The following is a 25,712-nucleotide window of genomic DNA, read 5'->3' on the forward strand; positions in this document are numbered from 1 at the left end:
GGATTAGCAAAACATTTATTTATTTAGTCAGCTGCTAAATGCTCAATTTCAGGTCCCCAGTGGCATCCTTGATTTCATCTGTATTAACTTTGAAATATTCTAAGACCATCCAGGCACTCTGAGCGGGTTTATTTTGTGTTTTAGTGACTTTAAACTTGGCAGATTGATGGGGGAGAGGCTGATGTGGACATTTCCTCCCCACCCCACCGATCCACCAGCATGTCAAAGGCTGAACGAGGATGCTGCTCTCTTTTCCCTTGTAAACAAAAAATCATCTTCATGTTACTTATCCCAAAATATTGGGTCTAAAAGGCAAAAAACCCCAAGGCCACAGTGCCAGCTCAGACCCCTAAAGAGTCAGGAACACACAGAGGGTACAAATAGGACACAACATACACATTTCAAAAGGTTATTTCCTAGTTAACATAAAAATTAGTTATTTCCTAGTTAACATAAAAATTAGAGAGTGCTGGAAGCTAAAGAAGAGAGAGCTCCTAATGATAGATAAAAGAATTGGAATTTTTACTAAAATCCATAATATTGAAAACACTTGAAGGAAGTTCTCCTTGTCTTGTCAGTTATAAAAAAAATGAAGAAAATTGCAGCCTCTTATTTCTAATGAGAGTACCCAATGCAGAGCCACGAGGTGAGGATTAAAAATACCACACTGGGCTAAGAGGATCCCACACAGGAATCCCAGGATCCATCCCAGATTCTACAGCTCCCAAGCTCTTTTCCATGCAGACACAGGGAATGCTCTGCAGCCTTCACCTTTCTCTGCATCTTTTAAAATAGATTTTTTTCCCCCCCCCTCACTTCCTCACCCAGATCAAAGGGCTGAAAGTATCAATGTAATTAAGTTCAAAGTGACAAATGCAGGTTTTTAAATGTTAAACTGAAGTGAAACAGGGGCTTTAACCTCGAGGTTTTTGCCGTGCTCAGGCAGAGCCTGACAGGGGATTGCCAGTTCTCACAGTTTTATAGGAAATGTTGTGGCACACAGGGTTTGTTCACCCAAGAAGGCAAAAGAAATGAGTATGTGAGAACTTCAGCCTCCGGTAAACACAGAAAACTCTGCTTTTATAGAATTTTATAAAGGCTTTTATCAAGGCTTAGGATGCAAATAAACACAATCTTAAATTGATTTAAAAAACCCCTCAACTTTTAAAGCTGGCTCCTAATATTTAACTATCTGAGTCTCACTTTGACAATGAATTAGAGAGCTCCAAGATTGTGGTAGTAAGGAAATGCAGCTTTAATACAGCATTCTGCTTTAAAAAAAAAAAAAAACCAACAACAGATTTTAAGTTAAAACCCAAGTTTAAATATTTTCTCTTTTAAAGAAAAGTTGAATTCTTATTTACAGTTACCATATGATCATAATAATAACTGAATAATTGTTTTAAATTAAAAAATGAGCTGGAGTTATCCAGCTTCCAATCTTCTTCTTTTTCCTTTTCACATTGCTGTCACAAGAACATTTGGTGGACACAAAGAAAGTAAAAATTTTGATTGGGACAGAGTTTTTCAATTGTTCCTGCCAGATCAAATAGGAGCTTGTGGCCATATTAGGAGTTCTTAGGGCATTGACACCTCTTTAAACCCACTCATCTCAAATGACCAAGAATTGAATTTAAATTCAATTAACATTCAAATTAACATTCATGCACATGTTGACATGAACTAATAGTGGTGGTTTTTTCCTTCAGAACAAGAGAACAGATGGTGGAAAGATCCTACCCAGGTCTCTCAGAAAAGAACCCCTTAAACTTCCCACCAACAACCCTTGGGTGCTTCTACCAAGGGGCAACGAAAGGTGCAGGTCTGTGAAACCAAGGTGGAATAAAACACTGCCCAACGGCTACAGAGGCCCCAAAGTGAACATTCCTAAACTTGTAGGGAAAGGGGAGGTTACTAGGGAGAAAGGAAAGGTTGATCCCAAAAGAACATTCCTAAAGCCTATGGAGAAAGGAAAGGTTTATCCCAAAAGGAACATTCTGAAATGCTATGGAGGAAGGAAAGGTTTATCCCGAAAAGAACATTCCTAAAGCTTATGGAGGAAGGAAAAGTTGATCCCAAAAGGACCATTCTGAAGTTCTATGGAGGAAGGAAAGGTGTCTGTGGGGAAATGACAGGTTTATCCCAAAAGGAACATTCCTACAGCCTATGAGGAAAGAAAAGGTGTCTATGGGGAAAGAAAAGGTTTCTCCCAAAAAGAACATTCTAAAATTCTATGGAGAAAGGAAAGGTTTATTCCAGAAAGAAGATTCTGAAATGCTGTGAAGGAAAGGAGGAGGGAAAGGTTTATCCCAAAAGGAACATTCCTAAAGCCTATTGAGAAAGGAAAGGTTTCTATGGGGAAAGGAAAGGTTTCTATAGAGGAAGGAAAAGTTTATCCCAAAAAGAACATTCCTAAAGCCTGTGGAGGAAGGAAAGGTTTCTATGGAAGAAGGGAAGGTTTCTGTGGAAAGAGGAAAGGTTTCTACGGAGGAAGGAAAGGTTTTTATGGGAAAGGAAAGGTTTCTATGGGGAAAGGAAATGTTTCCATGGGAAAAGGAAAGGTTTCCATGGGAAAAGGAAAGGTTTCTATGGGGAAAGGAAAGGTTTCTATCGGAAAAGGAAAGGTTTCTATTGAAAGAGGGAAGGTTCCTATGGAAAGAGGAAAGGTTTCTATGGAAGAAGGAAAGGTTTCTATGGGGAAAGGAAAGGTTTCTATGGAGCAAGGAGAGGTTTCTATGGAGGAGGGAAAGGTTTCTATAGAAGAAGGAAAGGTTTCTATGGAAGAAGGAAAGGTTTCTATGGAGGAAGGAAAGGTTTCTATGGAAGAAGAGAAAGTTTCTATGGAAAGAGGAGAGGTTTCTATGGAGGAAGGAAAGGTTTTTATGGAGGAAGAAAAGGTTTCTATGGGGAAAGGAAAGGTTTCTATGGGGAAAGGAAAGGTTTCTATGGAGCAAGGAGAGGTTTCTATGGAGGAGGGAAAGGTTTCTACAGAGGAAGGAAAGGTTTCTGTGGAGGAAGGAAAGGTTGATCCCTTCCATCCTCCCACCTCCCATCACCCCGCTGTGCCCAGGACGGAGAGGGGAGGCCAGGGGAGGGTCTGGCTGTCAGTGGGTACCTGTATTTGTTGGGGAACATCCTCTCACAGTCCTTGCACTCGTAGACCTGTCCATCTCCAAGACCTTCCTGCTTGATGTCGTCGCTGAGGCTCTCGTAGAGGGCCCCCACGGCCCCACAGCCGTACTTCTTGTGGCGCCGCAGGTCCAGCTTGGACTGGAACAGCTCATCGCAGTCCTCACAGCGGAACGAGGGCTCCTCTGCAACACACACAGCAGCCCATGGTCAGCCCTGCCCTGGGAAACACAACCAGAGAGCAGCCAAGCTCCCCCAGTCCAGCAAACAAACAAACAAAGAGAGAATTCGCAAGTGAGAGGGGAGAGAACCCAAGGGAGGCTGTGCCAGCAGCTGCTTTCACTTTAAGCATTAAGAGAAAGAAAAAAAAAAAAAAAATCAGATCACACAACCAGAGGAGATCTTGTTTTCTTTGTGTCTTGGCCTCTGCTGGGATGGAGAGACCTGCAGGGATTGGGAGACACACAAAATTCTGGGCTCGTTCCGGGGAGCTGCGCTTGTCTGCAAGGAGGGGGTTTGAAATTATGGACGAGTTTTCCTCAGGAGGGGCTGCCAGGGAAAAAGGAACAAGCCAGGCTCATATAAACACAGATAGTGAGAAAAGCAAACTGCCACAGCACAGACCTGGAGAAGCTTCTTTCTAAGAAATTGCCTGTCTAATGTTCTCCTCTCAATTTTCCACTGCAGGAGCTCAGGGCTCCATCAGCCCGAGGAGTCCCAGCCCAGAGCACCATGGAAGGAAGAGCAGGGAGCCAAAGGCTTTGTTGCTGTGCTCTTTGCTTTTTTTTTTTTTTTTTCCCTTTATTTATTTTTTTTATAAAAGTTCTAATGCACATAATAAATTACTGTAGTCAAGGTCAAACAAATTAAAAAGAGGGCAGCTATTATTAAGTTTACAAGGCAGCATCCTGACCATGGTGCCAAGCCAAACAATCAGCTCAGAGCTGTAAATTTTCCAGGAGAACAAGCTCTGTGAGGGAGTCGGGATAGCTCTGGGTTTCTCCACCCTAGAACAGAAGCTTTCCAGCCCCCTGTGAGTCACTGGAGCCACGTTTCCCTGTCCTCCCCTACCCTCTTCCTCCAGGCTCTGAGGTTCTCTTTTTCTGACAGCTGCACTCCCAGAAGGAGCAGCCTGTGGATTATCTCTGAGGGAGGAGTGGGAATATTCTGAGAGCTGCAGCCAAAGGTGATGCTGAGGTGGAGCTGATCCATCCCAGAGAGGGGATGCTGGCGTGGGATGTGGCCATGCTCATGTTCCTGGGGTAAAATCTTCAACCCCTTTGCTTCAAAGTCCCCCCCTTGCACTTGCTTACACCAAATTTTGCACGACTGCAAGCACTTAGGCTGAGCTTTAAGGCCTGGAATGGTGTTTTATATAAATCAGGGTTAATTTTGCTATGAGTGTGACAGGAGTGGAGCCACGGGCAGTGTCACACCCAGAGACCTCCGTGCTCCCACCTGGGTACTCACCTCCCATCTCCCTTTTCTCTGCTAAAACCTGAGTTTAAAACTGAGCAAATAGGCTGAGCTTTAAGGCCTGGAATGGTGTTTTATATAAATCAGGTTAATTTTGCTATGAGTGTGACAGAAGTGGAGCCACGGGCAGTGTCACACTCAGAGACCTCCGTGCTCCCACCTGGGTACTCACCTCCCATCTCCCTTTTCTCTGCTTAAACCTGAGTTTAAAACTGAGCAAGGCAAGGTCCCAGAGGTTGCTGCAGCAGTGATGTGGGCAGAGGAAACCCTCTGCACCCTCCTCTGCACCCTCTGCACACCTACACGGAAAATACTGACAGGGGAAATTCAAACCCCCCTGAAAAAGAAAGTATCACCAAAACTCAGCCAGCACAGCCTGTGTGAGCCAGGGGGCTGAGCCACCTCCTCAATATTTGATGGAATGACTGGGAAATGAAAAATATCCCCTGTGGTAATTGGAGAGAAGCAGAATTAAATGTAGGTGGAACTTCAGAAGTGCCATTGCACGAAAAAGATTGGGTTTTGTACATAGGGCGATGTGGAGAAACATCTCTCAGTACTGATTGGTTTTTTTTCCTGAATAATAGAACTTGACACCAAACTTTGCTCTTGCAGAACTAAGGAGCTCTGATTTTGGGGGCTTGGCAGAGGTTTTAGCATCCCAGCAGCCTGCCCAGGGCTGCCAGAGCCACCCATACCCACATGGATGATCCCACAAGGCTGCAGGAGATCACAACAGAGGGGTGCAAAAAGAAATAAAGTCCAGCCAGTCAACAAAGGGATTTTGACTGAAAAAGAAGACCTGAGGAAAGAAAATCCCCAGTTTTGCTCATTTTGAGGGTTTATACGCTCTGAGATTGCTGGCAGCAGCCTCAGCATGGGGTGGGTCAGGCCCTGCTCTGCTCCTCAGAGAAATTCTCCCTTTCCTGCATTTTGTAGAGCAGGAACCAACGTGTATCTCATGTGTTTCATGTCCCTGGGGAGGGAAACCTGGAAATCAGGACACCAATGACAGCAGAGCGGAGAGTCTACCATTAAAATAATCCAAACTACTTTTTATGAGTGAAAAGAAGAAAAAAGTGTAGCATCAAACTCCAGGGACATGGAACTTCTCTGGTGAGGTGTTTCTCCACCTCAGAGCCAACATTTCCCCTCTTTGCTCTCTTGTAAGTGCAGCAGTGGCTTCAGCAGGAAGGAATTTTTGGAGCAGTGACTGAAATCCTCCAGGCTGGGAAGCCCCAGGTCCCTTCACCTCTTAACAAGCCCCTACCAAACTCCCAGTGTCCCTCAAGCTCCACCTGGCAAATCCCCAGACATGAAAACACTTGGAATGGAGGAAACAGGATTTTTTTTTTTTTCCTTTCTTTTGACTTCAGAGAAAATGCAACAAAACTCTTTCCACAAATCCAGGTGGAATTCTCCCTGCTCCAGTTTGAGATTTACATGATTAATTGCAGGTTATTTCACCCAAACTCTCCTGTAGGAAGCAGAAATCCTCTCTGGGTTTGGAAAAGCAGCCATGGAGGGTAATTTCCTCCATACCTGGCTGAAGCTGGATAACTCCCTCCCCTTCCCTGCTCTTACCAATGACAATGACACATTTTTTGTCCTTTCTGTGAGCTTACAGAGCAGGGAAAGAGGTGAAATTTCTTAATTGCCTCAAGAATATTTTAGAAAAGGGATTCAGCTTCTCATTCTCCTGGTCCTTTGCCATATCTCACCCAAATCACACAGAACCCACGAGAGAACATCACACACAGCAGCTTTTCCACAGGTGGGAAAAGATGGAGGAGAGGAAAAGCAGTTCCTGTGCTTCAGAGGATCTGGGTTTGGAAAAAGAAACTTGCATTGAAAGGAGGCTTAGAGAGCAGACAAAAATACGATTAAAAGCCTTGTAGCCACGCGTTCTTCATGCTGCCGCTGGTTGTAAATCCGGTTTTGATGCTCAGGGTAAAGAGAGGAAAACCAGAGCAGGTGGGAGAGCAGCTGAGGGTGGGGAGGCCCAGGGGCTGCCCCTGGATCCCTGGCAGTGCCCAAGGCCAGGCTGGAGGGGACTGGAGCAGGCTGGGGCAGTGGGAGGTGTCCCTGCCATGGCAGGGCTGGGATAAAATCATCCTTCAGCTCCCTTCCAGCCCAAATCATTCCATGAAAACTGCTCCATGTCCAGCCCCCATTCCTCTGGCATTCCCAGCAAATCCCAAACCAGACTCCTCAACAAACACCCTGCAGGAGAAGGACCTGAACCCGGCTTAGGACCCAACCATGCCCCGCAAAACTGAAACCTAAACCAGCTCAGGGCTGAGCTGAGACCTGGGATTCTGTGTCTGTATCTCACACCCACTTTGGAGGCTCCAGGTTCATTCAACTGTTCCTTTTTTTTCCCTGCCTGTAGAGTACCAAAAAATAAAAAGGTCACCCTTCAAAGCACGTTCTCATTAAAATTTCTCTCCCCTTTTTTTTTTTATTTTTTTTTTACAAAAATACTGCCCTTCACAAAGGGAACTGTGTGACAGGGAGAAGGGGCTGCAAAGAAAAGAGCAGCCCCAGTCAAACCGAAATTACTGCCTGTTCTCTGTGTCGTGTTTGTCAAATCTGTGGTTGTATGTGCCTATCTGAAGTTCCATCAGTAACACTCAGGACAAAGCAGGAATGTAACAGAAAAATAAATCAGTGCCTAATAGCTTTCAGAGAAACCAAGGGGAACACAATTATGTGGCATCTACATGCTAATCTACCAGACTCAAATCTCAAAGGAGTTCAAGTGCCCTACTCAAAATTCCTGCAGTGATAAGGGGTCTGCTGTGTTTGGCTGGGGTTGGGAGGAAAGATTTTTATGATAATTATCTTTGTGTGGAACAATTTTGCATTTTCTCTCCTGTTAATTCCAAAGTGAGCTGGGGGTGCGAGGCAGCAGGAAGATCGCCCTCCTGAAAGTAAAAAGTGTTCAGGAGTCAAATATTTAATGTTGGCCTGGCATAATTTGACAGCAATTATGCAGCAAAAGCACTAGACACCGTTACCAGGAAGATCCAGATAAATGTTCCATAATGACAGAGATGGAAAACAAGGAGCACTTTTTGCTTGTTCACATAAAAGCCTGCTAGAAACTGAAATGCAGAACAGCGGTGAGTTTTCATTCAGATTTCTCCTTGACATCAAAAAAAAAAAAAAAAAAAGTGCAGAAATTATAGAAATTATTCATCTCTGTGTGTTAGTCTTGAGAAAATTATTAACTTTTTTTGGGGGGGGTGAGAGCAGTGAAAAAATAGTTCCAAACTGGATATGAGTGAGGCAGCAAATATCACACTTCACCCCCAGCCCTTCAGCAAATGAACTTCCAGCAGCACAAATCCCCAAACTATCCCATTTTCCTGAAATATTGGAAACTGATCGTGCAGGATTTTACTGCAAATTTGCATTAGAAATTATACTTATGTATAGGTAAAAAAAATAAAAAAAAGGATTGTGGGGTGCACTGAGAGAACTCCAATTTCATAAATTAATTTTATAGAGCATTATTTCCAACTACTAGTTTAAAAACACCTGGTAAATGAGAATTTACCAGTGTTTATAGAAATCATTTGTAGAAATCAATCATGGACTAATGATGCTGGGCACATCCTTCCCAGTTTTCCTTGCACGGCATCTGCAGTGTCAGAATCCTGGATGAATGTGGAAAAAAGCATCCTGAGAGAGGAAAACCAGTGCTGGGAGCACTCTTAGATTTCCAGAACACTCCATGTGTGTGTCCTGCTGCCTGCTCACAGCTGCTGCAGAGAAAGATGAGGTGTCTTTATTCCAGCAATAATCATTTTAGTGATCACTCTTCCACCCCCTGCCTGGACCCCTCTTTTCCAGATTCCCCAAATCTCTGCAGGCTGATGTTCACCAAGAGGGATGTGTTCCATCCTTGGGATGGTTTGGCCATTTTTATTACACCCAAAAGCACCTGGGGATGGAAAAGGCACCTCTGATCATACCCAAACCCACAAGGAGAAGGAAATGAGGCTGATAAATGGAAAAGGCACCTCTGATCAGACCCAAACCCACAAAGAGAACAAAATGAGGGTGATAAATGGAAAAGGCACCTCTGATCATACCCAAACCCACAAAGAGAGGGAAATGAAGCTGATAAATGGAAAAGGCACCTCTGATCATACCCAAACCCACAAACAGAAGAAAATGAGGCTGATGAAAACTCGGTGTTGTGGACTGAGCCTCTCCCACCAGGAAAAGAGTGAAGATGAGCACAAAATCCATTCAGGGACAGACAGATGTCTTCCCAAGGATGGAAATCCCTCACCAAGAGGGATGTTTTCCATCCTTGGGATGGTTTGGCCATTTTTATTACATCCTAAGGCACCTGGGGATGGAAAAGGCACCTCTGATCATACCCAAACCCACAAGGAGAAGGAAATGAGGCTGATAAATGGAAAAGGCTCCTCTGATCATACCCAAACCCACAAGGAGAGGGAAATGAGGTTGATAAAAACTCGGTGTTGTGGACTGAGCCTCTCCCACCAGGGAAAGAGTGAAGATGAGCACAAAATCCATTCAGGGACAGAAGGGGCAGGTCCTGGCTGAGGTTTTGTCCTGGCTGAGGGTGCAGAGAGGAGCAGGAGCTCCCGGGGAGCCTTACCTTCCATGCTGGGTGCCATGTTCCCCAGGGAATAACCTCCTTCCTTCAGGCACACCAGGAGCTCTTCCCCCGGCTCAATCTCTTTAATAACTTTATAATAGACCTGGGGATCACAAACACAACAGACAGGGTAAATATGCAAAGGTTTGTGGCTTATGTTTTAATCAATAATTCAAATTACTTTCATTAATAGAGGATAGTAATTTGTCCCTTGATTTGGGATGATTGCTGCTCAGAGCTCGTTTTCCTGCCTTTATTTGACTCTTTGGGTGTCAGAGTTTCACAGGGTTTGGACAATAAAAAAATATTTTGGGCAACAAAATATCTCTCAAGTTACAACAAATCTTCCCATTTTTCTGCCGTCCTCCTATGTGTGTTTGTCACAGTGAAGGGAAGGTTAAACTGATGGAATTTTCATGTTTAAGGCTTTGGTCTCTGAGCCAGAATTGGCCTCATGGTTAGAGCTGAATTATCACAACTCCACAGAATGAGTTTGTTGATTATTCTCCCCAACAGCTTAGACCTGACCCCTAAACACAGATATTAACCACTCCAGGTGAGCAGTTTGTCCACATTCTGAGCTAAAATAAAATAACATAAAATAAAATAAAATAAACCAGCCTAGACGTGACCCCTAAACACAGACATGAACCACTCCAGGTGAGCAGTTTGCCCACAGTCTGAGCTCATTTCTGGGGATTCCACTGCAAAATAAAAAGTTGGCTAAAATTTTCCTTTTTCTCATTATCTTTTTCACTTGCACTTCAGTGCTCCCCCCTGCTTGTTCTACAAAAAAGGCTTTTCCCAGGAGCAAACCACAGTGAATTCAAGGGGAAAAGTGCCTGAAAAAACCCCAGAAGGCAGCCTAGGAGTGAGCCCAGAGCTCAGGACTGACTTGGAAAAACGGGACTTGGGATGGGCCAAGCTAAGAGAAAAAAATTAAAATAAAATAAAATAAAATAAAATAAAGAAAAAATAATAAAATAAAAGTAAAATAAATAAATAAAATAATAAAATAAAATAAAATAAAATTTTAAAAAGTAAAATAAATAAAATAAAATAAAATAAAATAATAAAATAAAATAAAATAAAATTTTAAAAAGTAAAATAAAAAAAAATAAAATAAAAAAATAAAATAAAATAATAAAATAAAATAAAATAAAATAAAATAGCCTAGACTTGACCCCTAAACACAGACAGCAGTTTGCCCACATTCTGAGCTCCTGTCTGAGCACAGACCTGGACCCTCCACAATGTCCTGAGCACAGCTCTCTTCACCTCCTGGACCTTTGTCACTGCACCAGGAGAAAACCCAAAACCAGAAACAGGGCCCAGAGAGGGGCAGAGCCCACTCCCCTCATCTTCAGTGTCCCACCCCAAAGCCCACAGACCCCAGGGCAGGGTCCAGGGACAGCTGGGTCCCACCTGAGCCTCCCTCCCTCCCCTGCACCTGCTCCAGGAGCTCTGTTGCTTTTGTCCTGAGGAGATTCCGTGTCCTCCAGATGCTTCCCAAATTTTAGGAGTACACTGGGCCCTGTCCTAACACAATACCCTGAGAATTCACCTGGTAATTTTTATTAATTTCCAGGGTTTTTTAGCACCGTGTTTAGCAGCAATCCAATAAATTCTTTTTCGGCGTAAAAACCACATTTCACCCAGAACAATTCCCGAAATTCGCTGCCACTCCGCCTCTGCCAGCCTGTGTTTGCATGGAAGGAAAACACACAACTCCTAAATCCCCGCCTGCCTTTCATTAATTGTGTCACCACCGTGCATTTCTCTTCCCAGAGTCCCTTTCCCTCCCTCCTGGCACGGAACGCGAGGCTTTGGCAGATCCCGGCCCGGAGCGGGGAGCAGCGGCTGCCCGGGATGCTCCCGAAATTGTCCTCCCGGAGCTGCGGCTGCGGGGAGACGGGATGGCAGGGACAGGGATGGGACTGCAGGGGCGGGAGGCTGCAGGGACAGGGGACACTGCTGCCAGAGCTGCAGGGACACGGGACATCCTTCACAGAGCTGCAGGGGACACGGAAAACCCATCCCAGAGCTGCAGGGACACGGGACATCCTTCACAGAGCTGCAGGGACACGGAAAACCCACCCCAGAGCTGCAGGGACACGGGACATCCTTCACAGAGCTGCAGGGACATGGGAAACCCACCCCAGAGCTGCAGGGACACGGGACATCCCTCCCAGAGCTGCAGGGACAGGGGACACTGCCGCCAGAGCTGTAGGGACACGGGAAACCCATCCCAGAGCTGCAGGGACACGGGACATCGCTCCCAGAATTTCAGGGACACAGGACATCCTTCCCAGAGTTTCAGGGACAGGGAACATCCCTCCAAGAGCTGTAGGGACACGGGAAACCCATCCCAGAGCTGCCGGGAAAGGGACATCCCTCCCAGAGCTACAGAGAAAGGGGACATCGCTCCCAGAGCTGCAGGGACACGGGACACCCATCCCAGAGCTGCAGGGACACGGGACATCGCTCCCAGAATTTCACGGACAGGGAACATCCCTCCCAGAGCTGCAGGGACAGAGTACATCCCTTCCTGAATTTCGGGGACGCGGAACATCGCTCCCAGAGTCTCAGGGATACGGGACATCGCTCCCAGAGTTTCAGGAACATGGGACATCGCTCCCAGAGCCACCACACGGTGCGGCGGGGACCGTGAGGCGCGGTTGCCGCTCAGAACTTTCCCTCCGCACCGAGATCAGGAGGCTCCCGACCGACCAGCCCGCGTTCCACCGAGCACCAGGACGGCCCGGCCCGCGCTCCGCCCCGGTCCCCGCACTGGTTCCCGGTCCCGGTTCCGCAGGAGCGCCCGGAGCTCCACGAGCGGAGCCGTTCCCCATCCCTCGGGATAATCACGATCCCCATCCCTCGGGATAATTACGATCCCCATCCCGCGGGATAATTACGATCCCCATCCCGCGGGATAATTAACTCGCTCCGCCGCCCCCGCCGCTGCCCGGCGCCTCCCGATCCCGATCCCGCTCCGGCGGGGAAGGGCGAGGGCTCTCAGCAGCCGTACCGGGGCTCTCCCCTCTCCCCGGGACACACCGGGGAAAAGTTGCCGGTGGGGAGCTCCCGCAGCTGCCGGGACCGGGAGCGGAGTGGGCATCAGGATGGGGATCGGGATTGGGATGGGGATTGGGATGGAGATGGGGATGGGGATGGAGATGGGGATGGGGATGAGGATCGGGATGGGGATCGGGGCCCGGAGCGCGGCCCCTGCCCGCCCCAGCAGGTGGCAGACGCCGCCCGCCGCCGGCCCCGCCGCCGCCGCCGCGGGATCCCCGCCGGTGCCTCGGAGCCGGTGCCGGGCAGTGCGAACGGAGCGGGCCGGGCCGGGCCGGGCCGGGCTCCCCTGACCTGCTCGCTCCTGTCCCGCGGCCGCTGCGCTTCTCCGGGGCCGGCGGCCGGGCCGATCGGGGGGAGGGCAGGGAAGGGAAGAGGAGGGAACGGGAGGGGAGGGAAGGGAAGAAGGGCAGCGGGGCCGTGTCTGTGCAGCAGCTCCAAGGCCGGGGCAGACGGAGGCACAGCCGTCCCCATGAACGGGGGACTGCGGGGCGGCCCTTGCGGCGAGCTCCGGTACCGAGTGCTGTGACACGGCCCTTACCGGGGGTACAGCCCTTACCGAGCACCCGGTACAGCCCTTATCGAGCACCCAATACAGCTTTTATCGGGAGCTCCGGTACAGCCCTAACCGAGTGCTGTGACACAGCTTTTACCGGGGGTACAGCCCTTACCGAGCACCCGGTACAGCCCTTACCGAGCACCCAGTACAGCTTTTATCGGGAGCTCCGGTACAGCTCTAACCGAGTGCTGTGACACGGCCCTTACCGGGGGTATAGCCCTAACTGAGAAAAGCTCCCGGTAAAGGAGAGCTTTTAAAACCGGGCTCCCGGTAAAGAGAAAGTTTTAAAAAACCCGGTACAGCCCTTTTTGGGAGCTCCGGTGCATCCCTAACCGAGCACCCGGTACAGCCCTAACCGAGTGCTGTGACAGAGCCTTTACCGGGGTTACATCCCTTATGGAGCACTCAGTACAGCCCTAACCGGGAGCTCCGGTACCGAGTGCTGTGACACTACCGGGGTTACAGCCCTCACTGAGCATCCCGTAGAGCCCTAACCGAGTGCTGTGACACGGCCCTTACCGGGCTTACAATCCCTTACCGAGCGCTCCGTACAGCCCTTTTCGGGAGCTCCGGTGCATCCCTAACCGAGCACCCGGTACAGCCCTAACCGAGCACCCAGTACAGCCCTAACCGAGTGCTGTGACACGGCCTTTACCGGGGGTTACATCCCTTACCGAGCGCTCCGTACAGCCCTTTTCGGGAGCTCCGGCGCATCCCTAACCGAGCACCCAGTGCAGTCCTAACCGAGTGCTGTGACACGGTCATTACCGGGGTTACATCCCTTACAGAGCGCTCTATACAGCCCTAACCGAGTGCTGTGACACGGCCCTTACCGGGGGTACAGCCCTTACCGAGCGCTCTGTACAGCCCTAACCGAGCACCCAGTACAGCCCTAACCAAGTGCTGTGACACGGTCATTACCGGGGGTACAGCCCTTACCGAGCGCTCCGTACAGCCCTAACCGGGGGCTCCCGTGCATCCCTAACCGAGCACCCAGTACAGCCCTAACCGAGCACCCAGTACAGCCCTAACCAAGTGCTGTGACACGGCCCTTACCGGGGGTACAGCCCTTACGGAGTGCTCGGTACAGCCCTAACCGGGAGCTCCGGTACAGCCCTAACCGAGTGCTGTGACACGGTCATTACCGGGGGTACAGCCCTTACCGAGCACTCCGTACAGCCCTAACCGGGAGCTCCCGTGCATCCCTAACCGAGCACCCAGTACAGCCCTAACCGAGTGCTGTGACACGGCCCTTACCGGGGGTACAGCCCTTACGGAGCGCTCTGTACAGCCCTAACCGGGAGCTCCGGTACTGAGTGCTGTGACACAGCCTTAGCGGGGGTACAGCCCTTACGGAGCGCTCGGTACAGCCCTAACCGGGGGCTCCCGTGCATCCCTAACCGAGCCCTTTTGGGGAGTTCCGGTGCATCCCGCTCCTCCCCGGCCGGTTGCTGGCCCGCCGTGCCTCCCTCCCTGCCGGGCTCCCCGCAGCCCCACTGCGAACTCACTGAGCTCCGAACGCACCCGAGCTCCGGCCCCCAGCGCTGCTCAGGCAGCTCTCCCTGGGGGTTTCGAAGCAGGGGATGGTCACAAACACAAAGGTTTGGGATGGGGAATGAAATCCCACTGCTGATAAAACACCCCAGGCTGGCCAGACACCCATGGCTGTGCTGCCAGAATCCTGCTGTAATTCCACCCCTGGTTTCCACTGCTTTGCTGGTTCTCCCAGCGCAGGCACGCCTGTCCTCATCCAGCTGGGAGTCCAAAAACGGGAGCTGGTGCTGTGGGCAGGATCTGGGATCTCCCTGGGTCTGTTCAGCTCCAAAATCCCAGGTGGAAAACCCCGAGCTAACACAGGACACACACCTGTGCACAGGTGAGAGCAGCGCTGACTCCCCTGCTCCACCCAGCCTGGGCAGTTCATTTCTGGGGATTCCACTGCAAAATAAAATTGTCTAAAATTTTCCTTTTTCTCATTATCTTTTTCACTTGCACTTCAGTGCTCCTCCCTGCTTGTTCTACAAAAAAGGCTTTTCCCAGGACCAAACCACAGTGAACTTAAGGGGAAAAGTGCCTGAAAAACCCCCAAAAGGCAGCCTAGGAGTGAGCCCAGAGCTCAGGACTGACTTGGAAAAGCAGGACTTGGGATGGGCCAAGCTAAGAGAAAAAATAAGATAAAATAAGATAAATTTAAAAAGAAATAAAATAAAAAGAAATAAAATAAAAAGAAATGAAAAAAAAGAAATAAAAATAAATAAAAAGAAATAAAAATAAATAAAATAAAATAAAGTAAAGTAAAATAATAAAATAAAATTCCTATTAACAGATGTGCAGCTGGCAACCCAAACCAGCACTAAAACACCAGCTGTGGTCTAAAAGGTCCATCAAGTTCAGAGATAGTCATGAATTTTACAGGGAAAAGTCCTTCAGAATGGCCCTGCCAAGGGCTGACACTGCCCTGGTCTCACCCTTTAGCTCCTTTTCCTCTCCTGTTTGTTCTCAGAATAAAGTAGCTCCTTGTATTTCAAAACATCTCCTGCAGCCCTTCCAGAAAATGGGGCAGGCTCCTTTAATGATCAGGGAAAAGTTGGATTCTGCTGGAGTCACATTAATTTCATCAAACATTTCATTATGGTAATTAACTTCATCTTCCAGTCATGGTACTGAGGGTCTGGGCTCATCAAAGCCTTTTTTATTTGTCGTGCACTGAAAAAGCTCAGATTCACTAATCCAGCAGAAGATTTACATTCACAAATCAATTCTGTTTGTTTATAGAAAAGTTCCACACTTGATCATTTCACCACACAGCATGGGCAGCTCTCCAAATGACCAGCTTTGTTTGACACTAAATAGTTAACAGGATAAGTAGGGTTTGGTGGAACTGAGAATATTCCTTTTTCTTGATTTTTATCAAAATTGTTCTGGGCACGGCGTGTTGAAGAAAGAAAAAATAAAAGGAAAGAAAGAAAAAGGCAAACAAACAAAAAAAAAACCTCAAGAAACCCAACACCCCCAAAAATAAACTAACAACCAAAACAAACAAAAAACCAAATAAACAAACAAGAAAAAAGGGAAAGTAGAAATAACCCAGAGGAATCCTGTTCCAGCCTGGGTTGATACAGGGATCTGCTGTGGATGTGAACTTGGGGCAGCTCTGTCTGCCTAATTTTGCTGCTAAAACAGCATAATTTGGTACAATCGCTGAAATATCGTCCCTGCAGAACCACAACAACCACACTCCGGGGTTTGTCTCACTCAGAGCCCAGCACCACCTCCCCTTTCCACTGAGAAAAAGAGCCTGGGAATGAGGTTTAACATTCCCAGAGCCACAGTAAGGGATGGAGATGGAGCACAGTGAGAGGGAAAAGTCCATCCCAGAATTACCTCATTAATCAGGGCCCTTCCTAGGAACCAGTCCCATTTCTCTGCTGCAGGGGTTTTTATTTATCTGAGCTTTCACACGTTTGTACTTTAGGGGGAAAAGAGCATTAAAAGGGGAGGAAGCAGCTGCTGTGTTCACCCAAAATCAAAAACCCACCCACAGACACATCAGAGCAGCAGAGGGGCTCAAAAACTAAAAAAAAAACAGCCTGAAAAAAAAGGTTTTTTGTGTCTTTGCCTCACCAATAATTCACTCCATGGGCAGCCCAGTGAGGATCTCCCCTCCTGCTCCCTCAGACCTGTCCGTGTGTCCAGCTCTGGACAGGGAAAATTTGGCCTCATGAATGTCCAGCCAGGACAGGGCTGCACATTTTGCTTTTGTTCCTGTGTTTTCCTCCTTTGGAATTGCCTCCTCTTTGTTTCTACTCAGCCACGTTGCTGCTGATTTCCTCTTTTTAAGGCTCTTGGTGAGGTATTGGGAATCCTGACTGGAGTTACCAAACCTCTATAAAATACACCCAAAATCTCTGCATTGCACACACACCTCACACTGCCTGATTAAACACAAATCTGTTTTTTTTTTCTATCTCCTGTTACTCCTTTTTTCCCCCAATATCTGCACCTCAACTAAAAGCAGCAGCTGTCACCTTGATTATTATCACTATATAGTAATTATATTCATGGTCATGAGCTGGCCATGAATATATTACTATATATTATAAATATATTATTATGTAGATTCTGTTTAGTATTTCAGACTCTTAAACTGCTCAAGTATTTTCCTTTTTGAGTCAGGAGTAGCAACAGCAAAAAATAAAACATTTCCCTTTTAGTAAAAGATATAATTTATCTACCATTTTTTCCAGTCCTCCTTCAGAATCACAATTATCTCCAACAATCAAGGATCTTCTTTTCAAATACCTCTCCAGCATGAATAAATATAAAGAAAACTGGCTAATGTTATTCTACATGTGAAAATTTGCTTTGTAATTGAAAAATCGTTAATGAAACATCTCAATTAACCTCTTTCTAAATAGAGAAATAAATACATTTAAAATACATTATAATCTGTTAATGGGGAGGGAGAGGGGGGATGCAATTGAGTGGTCCAGATCTTGCTGTCAATTACTTCACTAAGAATGCAGGAAAATTCTCTGTGCATTCCTGGGGCTGTTCCCGAGTTACAGGAGTAAAGAAGAACAGAAGGATCCTGAGACAGGGACTGGATCATGAGTCAAGGACTGGATCCTGAGTCAGGGACTGGATTCTGAATTAGGGACTGGATCCTGAATTAGGGACTGGATCCTGAGTCAGGGACAGGATCACAAGTGAGAGACTGGATCATGAGTCAGGAACTGAATTCTGAATTAGGGATTGGATCCTGAGTCAGGGACTGGCTCACGAGTCAGGGACTGGATTCTGAATTAGGGACTGGATTCTGAATCAGGGACTGGATCATGAATTGGGGACACAAATCTCAGCTACAGGATCCTGAGTCAGGGTCTGGCTCACAAGCCAGGGTCTGGATCCTGAATTAGGGACTGGATCCTGAGTCAAGGACTGGATCCTGAGACAGGGACTGCATCCTGAATTAGGGACTGGATGCTGACTCATGGACAGGACCATAAATCTGGAGGTTTTAGCCCATCCCAGGGCTGATCCCTGAGACAGGGACTGGATCCTGAGACAGGGACTGGATTACAAATCAGGGTCTGGATCTTGAGTGAGGGATTAGACCACAAGTCAGGGACAGGATCCTGAGTCAGGGACAGGACTCTGAGCCAGGGACTAGATCCTGAATCAGGGGCTGGATCCTGAATCAGTGACTGGATCATGAATTAGGGACTGGATCCTGAATCAGGGACTGGATCCTGAATCAGGGACTGGATCCTGAGACAGGGACTGCATCCTGAGTTAGGGACTGGATGCTGACTCATGGACAGGACCATAAATCTGGAGGCTTTAGCTCATCCCAGGGCTGATCCACCCCTCGGTCGCCTTCCCTGGATGCTGGCACTGCCCAGCAGCCCTGGCCCAGCCCGTGCAGGGTGCCAGGGGAGCCCAGCAGCCGCGGGTGGATGGTTACCTGCTCGTTGATGTGGCACACAGCCAGGTTCTGCTCGTCGCAGGAGCAGCACACTCGGATGTACTTCAGCCAGTTCCCAGCCCCGCCCTGGCCGGCGTCACCACAGAACTTCTCAGTGCCCAGGGCATCGGGAATCTGTGGGAGAATGACAGGAGAGGGGTCAGCTGGGCACACATGGCAGCTACAGCTACATGGAGGGGACAGAGGGAGGAAAAGGGTTTGCAGGGCACCACTCCAAACAAGGAGAAAGGAGAAAGGTCGGGGATGGATATGATTGATAAAGAGACTTATGACAAGGATAACATCAGCTCTCAGGCATTATCTGAAGATGCTGGCTGGCAGAACCTCCAAGGACACTGCTCAGAGTGGGCTGTGAGTAAAAGGTTCAGGAGTACAAATATTCTGGACAAGTAACCAAACTCCTCCAAACTGCACTAATTTTAATGACAAGGTCCTTGACTGCTCATTCTGCACATCATCTGTTTCATCCTTTCATGCAGGATAATTTTTAATTACAAACTTTTCAATAAACTCTCAGACCAGGTCACAGAGCTGTGAGGTTCTATTTTAAAAATCCCTTTACCCCACGCGCTACTTTCATTTATCTGAGTACAGCCTGAGAAATTCACCGGCCACATCTTTGTGGCTGAAGGTGAGATACAATTTGGCTGCGTTGAAAAAGAGGAATCCTTCAAAATAAAACTTCTCAGATATTTAAAGTCCAGCTGTAGGAAAAAAAAAAAAAAGAGTTAATTGAGGGGTTGCAGTCTAAGGTCCAAGGAAAGTTGCTGGTTTGGCAGGAAGAGACTTTTCCTCTCTTAAGTCAGTGGAGTTTGGTGAGAGAACCAGAGGAGATGCTCAGCACTCCAGAGCAGCCTTTGGGATGATCCAGTTTGCAATCCACTCAAAAATAAAGCACATTTTAAAAATCACACAGCACACCCTGAAAACAAGGAGAAGCCCTTTGAGTGCCAGCATAGCAAGGCTCTGCTGTGCTCTGCTCCTAAGTGGGCCTCCCTGCTCCAGAAACTCCTTTTTTTCTGAGATTCACATTTCCCTCCACCCCAACAAGCCCCTGTGTCAGTGCAAATTACTTCAGTCATCAAAAGCTCTTAACATGCTTTTACTAGCAATTAATTCTCTCAGAATCTCGTGGGATACGATTATATTTTCCCATCTATTTCAAGACACAGGGAAAAAAAAAAAGTAAAAGGTGGGAAATCAAAGGAAAGGAAAAATTAAAGCTCAGCAATGACAGCAACAAGTTGAGCCTAAGGCTGGGCTGGGAAACCTCAGGGGGACAGGTCCAGTTCAGGCTCCCAGTTCCCTGCTCTGGTCCCAGCAGACATTTCCTGGTCTCATCCCCACCACCAACCCTTCCCTCTCCAGCTCCTTGGCTGAAAAGGGATGATGGAAATCCCACCATCAGTGCTGGGCTTCTTCCTTCCACTGGGAGTCACTGAAATGCTGCACTGGGAGAAAAATCCTGGCTGTGCTCAGTTTCTTCATCCCCTGCCTGGGAACGCTCAGGGTCATTCACTCATCCCTAGCTAGAGCCTGGAACTTTCTAGACACTCTTGGTCATCTTCTGGCAGCATCAAAGGTCTGAGGTGGGCATTGATGGCACAGGAAGCTAATTTTGTGTTGTTTGGAAGTTTTAATTAAAAAAAAACCCACCAAAACCAACCAACCAACCAAACAAAAACAAGCAATAAAACCTGTTCTTAATGTGGCTGAACCACTCCTGAATTTACTCAGTCTAAAATATCAATAACTTCTGTTTTATCTCAGGGAGCTCCAGGGACACGGAGGCTGCCTAATGCTGGTGAAAGAAAGAGTTTCTCTTGACTTTTTTGACCTCAAATTGAGCAACCCAATCAAGCCAGCCCCTCAAGTGGAGACACACCCAGACACCAAGTGACAGCAGCTTCCAGGGAAACAGTTTGGAAAACCTAATGAAACAAATCATTGATGCTCAGCTGGTCTGAAGGCACTGAAGAGTTTGGGCAGAGTTTGTAGTGGTTTGAGGAACCAGCAGCCCACAAACCTCCCAGTGCCAGCAATTGGTGACATCCAGTGACCCTGGGAACACAGGATGGCAAATCCGGGGCACACAAATAAGATAAGATCTTTAATTTCACAGCTGTATCTTACAGATGGTCCCATCCATCTTCTAGAATTGTTTGAGAGGACATTTAGGGCCATTGAGTGGCTTAGGATGGAAGGGACCTTCAGGATCATTTAATTCCAACCCCCTGCCCTGGGCAGAGAGCTTGGGGAATGTGGAAGAGGTTCTACAGGGTCCTCTGTGAGCCAGAGAGAAGTTTGAGAAGAGGACCCATCCTTACCCCTAGAAAGAATCTTCTACCAAGGTCGTTGACATAAAAACCAAGAAAGAAAGAAGGACAAATAAGAGAAACCTGCAAGTGTCTATTCTAGGTTCCAGAAAGAAAGAAGGATAAATAAGAGAAACCTGCAAGTGTCTATTCTAGGTTCCAGAAAGAAAGAAGGATAAGTAAGAAATTCCAATCAGCACTTTGTCTCTCATGACCAATGAGTAAAGTGTAAATTTAGGAGTTTTTTAAGAATGTCTAAAAAGCATGCATGCTATATTAAAAACTGTTTTGAAGCTTTCAGAGAATGGAGTGTTTTTTTTGCATTGTCTCCATCTCAGCTATGACAGGAGAAAGCCCAAAATTCAGCTCAAATTCATTTTGCAGGGTCCTGCTCACCAGCTGTGCCTCTGGAGGAGGTTCTGCCGTAGCTCGAAATCACCTGAAACTGTGGTTTTATCTGCGTGGGGGCATTAAAACCCAAGCTGGGGGTGTGAAATCTGACAGATCAAAACGAGAGAGAAAGAGGTGCTGTGAGAGCCTGAGAACCTGAGCTGCTGTTCTCACACACCCTCAGTGCCCTCCACAAACTGAGCCTGGCACCACGGCCCAAAGGCCAAAATGGGGACAGCACCCAGCCACCCCTCATCCCTCTGCTGGCACCCACCAGGACCCTCTAAAAATGAATAAATGGGGGGATCAGCTGGTTTAGAGTGCTGCAGGACCAGTTCCAGAGGCAGGGCAGCTCCTGGCACCATGGCCCAAAACAGGGACAGCACCCAACCACCCCTCATCTGATGTCAAATTTTACCTGCCCAGGAAAACAGGTGTGGATGGTTTGGGACTAAAACTGCTCCTGAACCCTGGATAGGGAGGGACTTAGTTCTGGTTTTAATTGTGAATAAACAGATTTAATAGAGCTGGAGATGCCTGTTGGGGTAAGAGCATCTCCAGGTGAGTGGCTGCAGGGAGCTGAGCCTTCCAGGAGTGGGGTGAATCCCTCTGCTGGCACCCACCAGGACCCTCTGAAAATGGAATAAATGGGGTGATCAGCTGGTTTAGAGTGCTGCAGGACCAGTTCCAGGGCCAGGGCAGCCCCTGGGCCAGCTCAGCCCTCTGTGGCCAACACCTCTAATTAAAGATCAGGTTCACACGCTCGCCGATGGTCGCTATCAAAGTTATTTCACAGCTTAACAACGCTGCAGCAGTCACCCAGCACTATCTGCAGTATCTGTTCTTTCTTCTGTCAAATGTTCACACACAGGATAATATTTTAAGTATCTCTTCCCCCCTCCCCCTGCCACCCCCAACCTGAGAAAACTCCGGAAAAAACAAACTGAAACCTTTTACCACATCTTCTTCCAGTTCAGACCAGAAGGAAATCAGAAATTTCCTCTGGCGAAATTCTGCAAACCAACTGTTTACAAGGCTCTGTCAGTAAGTAAATAAAAAAAATAAAAAATAATAATAATAAAAAAAAATATTCCAGTTTGAAAATGCTCCTGGGATGCTCATGGAACATTGGTTTTCTCTGTTCTTTTGAAGAACCAAGAGATACCCTGTGCTCTAGGACAGGTGGAGAAGGAAAATGGAGGCAAAACGTTTTGGGAATGGGCAAATTAAAGATCTCAGATTCACCCCACTTCCGGAAGGCTCAGGTCCCCACAGCCACCCACCTGGGGATGCTCTTACCCCAACAGGCATCTCCAGGTCTATTAAATCTGTTTATTCACAGTTAAAGCCAGAACTAAGTCCCTCCCTATCCAGGACTCAACAGCAGCTTTAATCCCCAAACCATCCACAGCTGTTTTCTTGGGCAGGTAGAGGTTAATATCAGATATTTAGCACCAACAGCAAAAAAACCCAGAGATGCCACAGGAAGAAAAAACCCATCAGAAAATGCAGTGTAATTATTAGCAGGACTCTGACTTGGTGGAGCTGACATGGAATTTCTGCCTGTGCTCTCTGCTCAGACTGGCTCTGTATCAGTGGAGACGTCCCTCCTGAGAGTAATTTGGCTTAAACATTAAAAGAAGTTGTCAGAGGGAAAGGAGAGGTGAAAAAAGGGTGGGAAGAGACTGGAGAGGAGAAAAACAAAATAAAATCAATTTATAATTAGTAATTGGTGCTGGTTTTGCAAGTCTATAACCATCATGTGCTGCTATTCCAGTCAATTTTGGGAAAAGCATTTCATCTCTTTAATCCCTTTGGCTCTGAGCATCCCTGCCCCACGGAGCTGGGCTCCCTGCAGGAACAAGATTTGTCCCTTTTTCTTTGTCCCAATGTTAAACCCCAGCAGTCTGGGACAGCCCCTGCCCTGGAGATGTGCTGGAAAAGCAGACTTTCATCTGGCCTGCAGCCTGCAGACACGCTCAGAAAGTTAATTATTGTGAGAGCACTTCCTCTGGCCGCTCTTCCATTTCATCCCTCCCACCCCATCATGGATTTCTCCCCGCTCCTTTTTTCATCACTGGACATGCCAAAACTTCAGTTCATCTTTTCTCCTTTTGCTGCAGATGGTGAGTTCAGTCTTTATTTATTAACCCACGGCACCTCCCAGCCCTTTTGTCTTCAAATCCAACAGCTCATCTACGAATTCCCAATTCCCCTTCCCCTCCCTGCCAGTAACAGTGCCATGATTTTGTCTCGTGGAGTTTTCACAGAGCTCTCCTCGCTCTGAAGTCCCCCAGCCTCCTCCTCTCTAGTCTATCCCCTCCAAACAAATGCACCTTCACGTTCCCTGGGATTACAGGGCTTTGACTGGCCCTCTGCAGAGACACGGATTTGGGACGCAGAGCCAGAGCTCCGGCTGTGCCTGTGCTTCAGATCCATCCCCAGCCAGCCAAAAGGAAATTGTTGTCATGTTCCAGGGCTCACTTTGCAGCTTCATCTGCTGTCTGCCGAGCAGTGCTCGGGGTTTGGATCCAAAAAGCTCCTTGATCTCGCAGAGGCTCCGCTCCGTAATTTATTAACATCAGAAATGCTGAGTTATGGGGCAGAAGTTATGGAAAAATCCTCCCGAACGTTTACAATTTTTTTTGCACATCATTTGAGGTTTCCTGCCCCTCTAATTTGTGGGCTCTCTGTTGGGTTGTTTCTTTCACATTTTAATGGGCAGAGTCCAAGGTTTGGCCCCGGCAGAGGTGTGCCGGGGGGCTGGAATGCCTGCGGATCTGTCGTCAGTTGGCTTAATGGATTCCTAGTGTGCATGGAGAAACGGAGCAACCAGGAGTTTGCCATCACTGACCCAGCGTCCTGTTGCTATAACATCCCTCCCCAGAAGCCCAGAGTGTAATAAACCTTCTCATCCCATGGTCGCAGAATCTGCCTCTGACAGCTTGGCTGATGTGCGCATTTTATTTGGCAGGAGTTGGAGATTTTTTTCCTTTTTTTTTTTTTTTCCCTCCCTTTTTTTGCTTTAATGACCCACGAGCTGATTTAGAGCAATAAACTGTTGCCATGAAGTTTTGTTGTGTTTCTTTTAAATAAAGGGAAGGGAGGGACTGCTGCAATTTATGACTTTCAGAAGTAACTGAAACAGAAAGTCCATTCTTGCCATGAAATGAAGAGAAAAAGACTTCATCCAGAGAAACACCTCTGTCAATGTGTAGACATGAAGCCTAGATGAACTCATAAATTCAGCACTCTGCCTGCAATTAAGCAGGCTTCCTGGTGATTTGACAAAGAGTTAATGAGAAACGTGTCAGACAAAAACAGGTCACAGCACTGGGAAGAGCAGCTGAACCAAACCCAGCTTGTCTGCTCAGGGCCACAGGAAAAGCTCAGAGTGCTCTCGGGGAGAGCTACTTTGGGTGATGTACAGTAAACCTCTTGTGCAAACGGGAGGTCCTGACAGGAGCTCCCAGCTCCAGACTCACCAGATGGAGAGGGAAGAGGCTGCAGAGTTCTCAGCACCACCCACGGGGGTGTGTGATGGTCACACCTCCATCCTCAGCGTGACCCCCCTGGGAAATGGGCAGTGCATGCTCCAAGGACTGCAGGGTCACAAAGCCCAGTTCACCTCCTGGCTCTGTGAGCAGGATCCTGTCCTCAGGAATTCTCCTCACCACCCCTGTCCCATCCCCTCTGCTGACCCTTGGACAACCAAATGAAAAAAATCATTGATGCTTAGCTGGTCTGAAGCCACTGAAGAGTTTGGGCAGAGCTTGTAATGGATTGAGGAACCAGCAGCTCACAAAACCTCCCAGAAGGTTTCCAGCAGCACAGCACAGGACCCACCAGCTCTGAGACAAAACCCCAGAGCACCCAAACACTCTGAATGCTCAGAGGGGAGCAAAACAAATCTTTATGGTTCTCCTCCTTCAAACAAGCACATTTCTGCCTCTTTCAAACTCAGCCAAGAGCTGGGAGAACCAGGAATGTGAGGAAATCCAGCTGGATTGCACAGGGCCAGTGGGATTGGTGATGGCAGGCAGAGGCTGTGAGCCTGGTGACACTGTGGAGCCAGGTGACACTGCCAAGCCTGGTGACATTGCTGACTTTGGTGACAGGGTTGGGTCTGGTGACACTTCCAAGCCTGGTGACACTGCCGAGCTTGGTGATATTGCTGATTTTGGTGACAGGGTTGGGTCTGGTGACACTGTGGAGCCAGGTGACACTGCCAAGCCTGGTGACATTGCTGACTTTGGTGACAGGGTTGGGTCTGGTGACACTTCCAAGCCTGGTGACACTGCCGAGCTTGGTGATATTGCTGATTTTGGTGACAGGGTTGATTTTGGTGACACTGCAGAGCCCAAAGGGGGCTCGTGGGGGGCAGAGTGCCTCTGCAGCTGATGAGACAGAGACCAAATTCAGGTTTTTAAAAGGCTGGATGGTTTTGAGCTTCCACTGCCACCCAAGCCACACATCTGGAGTGGGAATTTTCCACTGGTGTGTGCATTTCTGGGCTGCTGCTGGGCTGCTGCATCCTCTGGCTTCACAAAGGGTCTGGAGGAAAACCATCCCAGGGAAGGCTGGTCCTGGGACGCATTTCTGTCACAAGAAATAACCTTCTCATTCTTTTTTCCCCAC

General features: G+C 47.8%; 1 protein-coding gene across 1 annotated transcript in view; it reads right to left on the reverse strand.

Moving 5' to 3' along the window:
- Window positions 1-25,712, reverse strand: part of PRDM16 (PR/SET domain 16) — a 311,655-nt gene that overhangs the window by 35,662 nt on the left and 250,281 nt on the right. The window contains exons 4-6 of the mRNA XM_054647787.2: window positions 18,349-18,483; window positions 9,245-9,347; window positions 3,116-3,314 (exon numbers count right to left, since the gene is read on the reverse strand). Coding sequence (XP_054503762.2) covers window positions 3,116-3,314; window positions 9,245-9,347; window positions 18,349-18,483 — 437 coding nt within the window. The remainder of the gene's footprint in view (window positions 1-3,115; window positions 3,315-9,244; window positions 9,348-18,348; window positions 18,484-25,712) is intronic.

The sequence above is a fragment of the Agelaius phoeniceus genome, chromosome 24 (assembly GCF_051311805.1).
Source record: "Agelaius phoeniceus isolate bAgePho1 chromosome 24, bAgePho1.hap1, whole genome shotgun sequence".
Lineage (NCBI taxonomy): Eukaryota > Metazoa > Chordata > Aves > Passeriformes > Icteridae > Agelaius > Agelaius phoeniceus.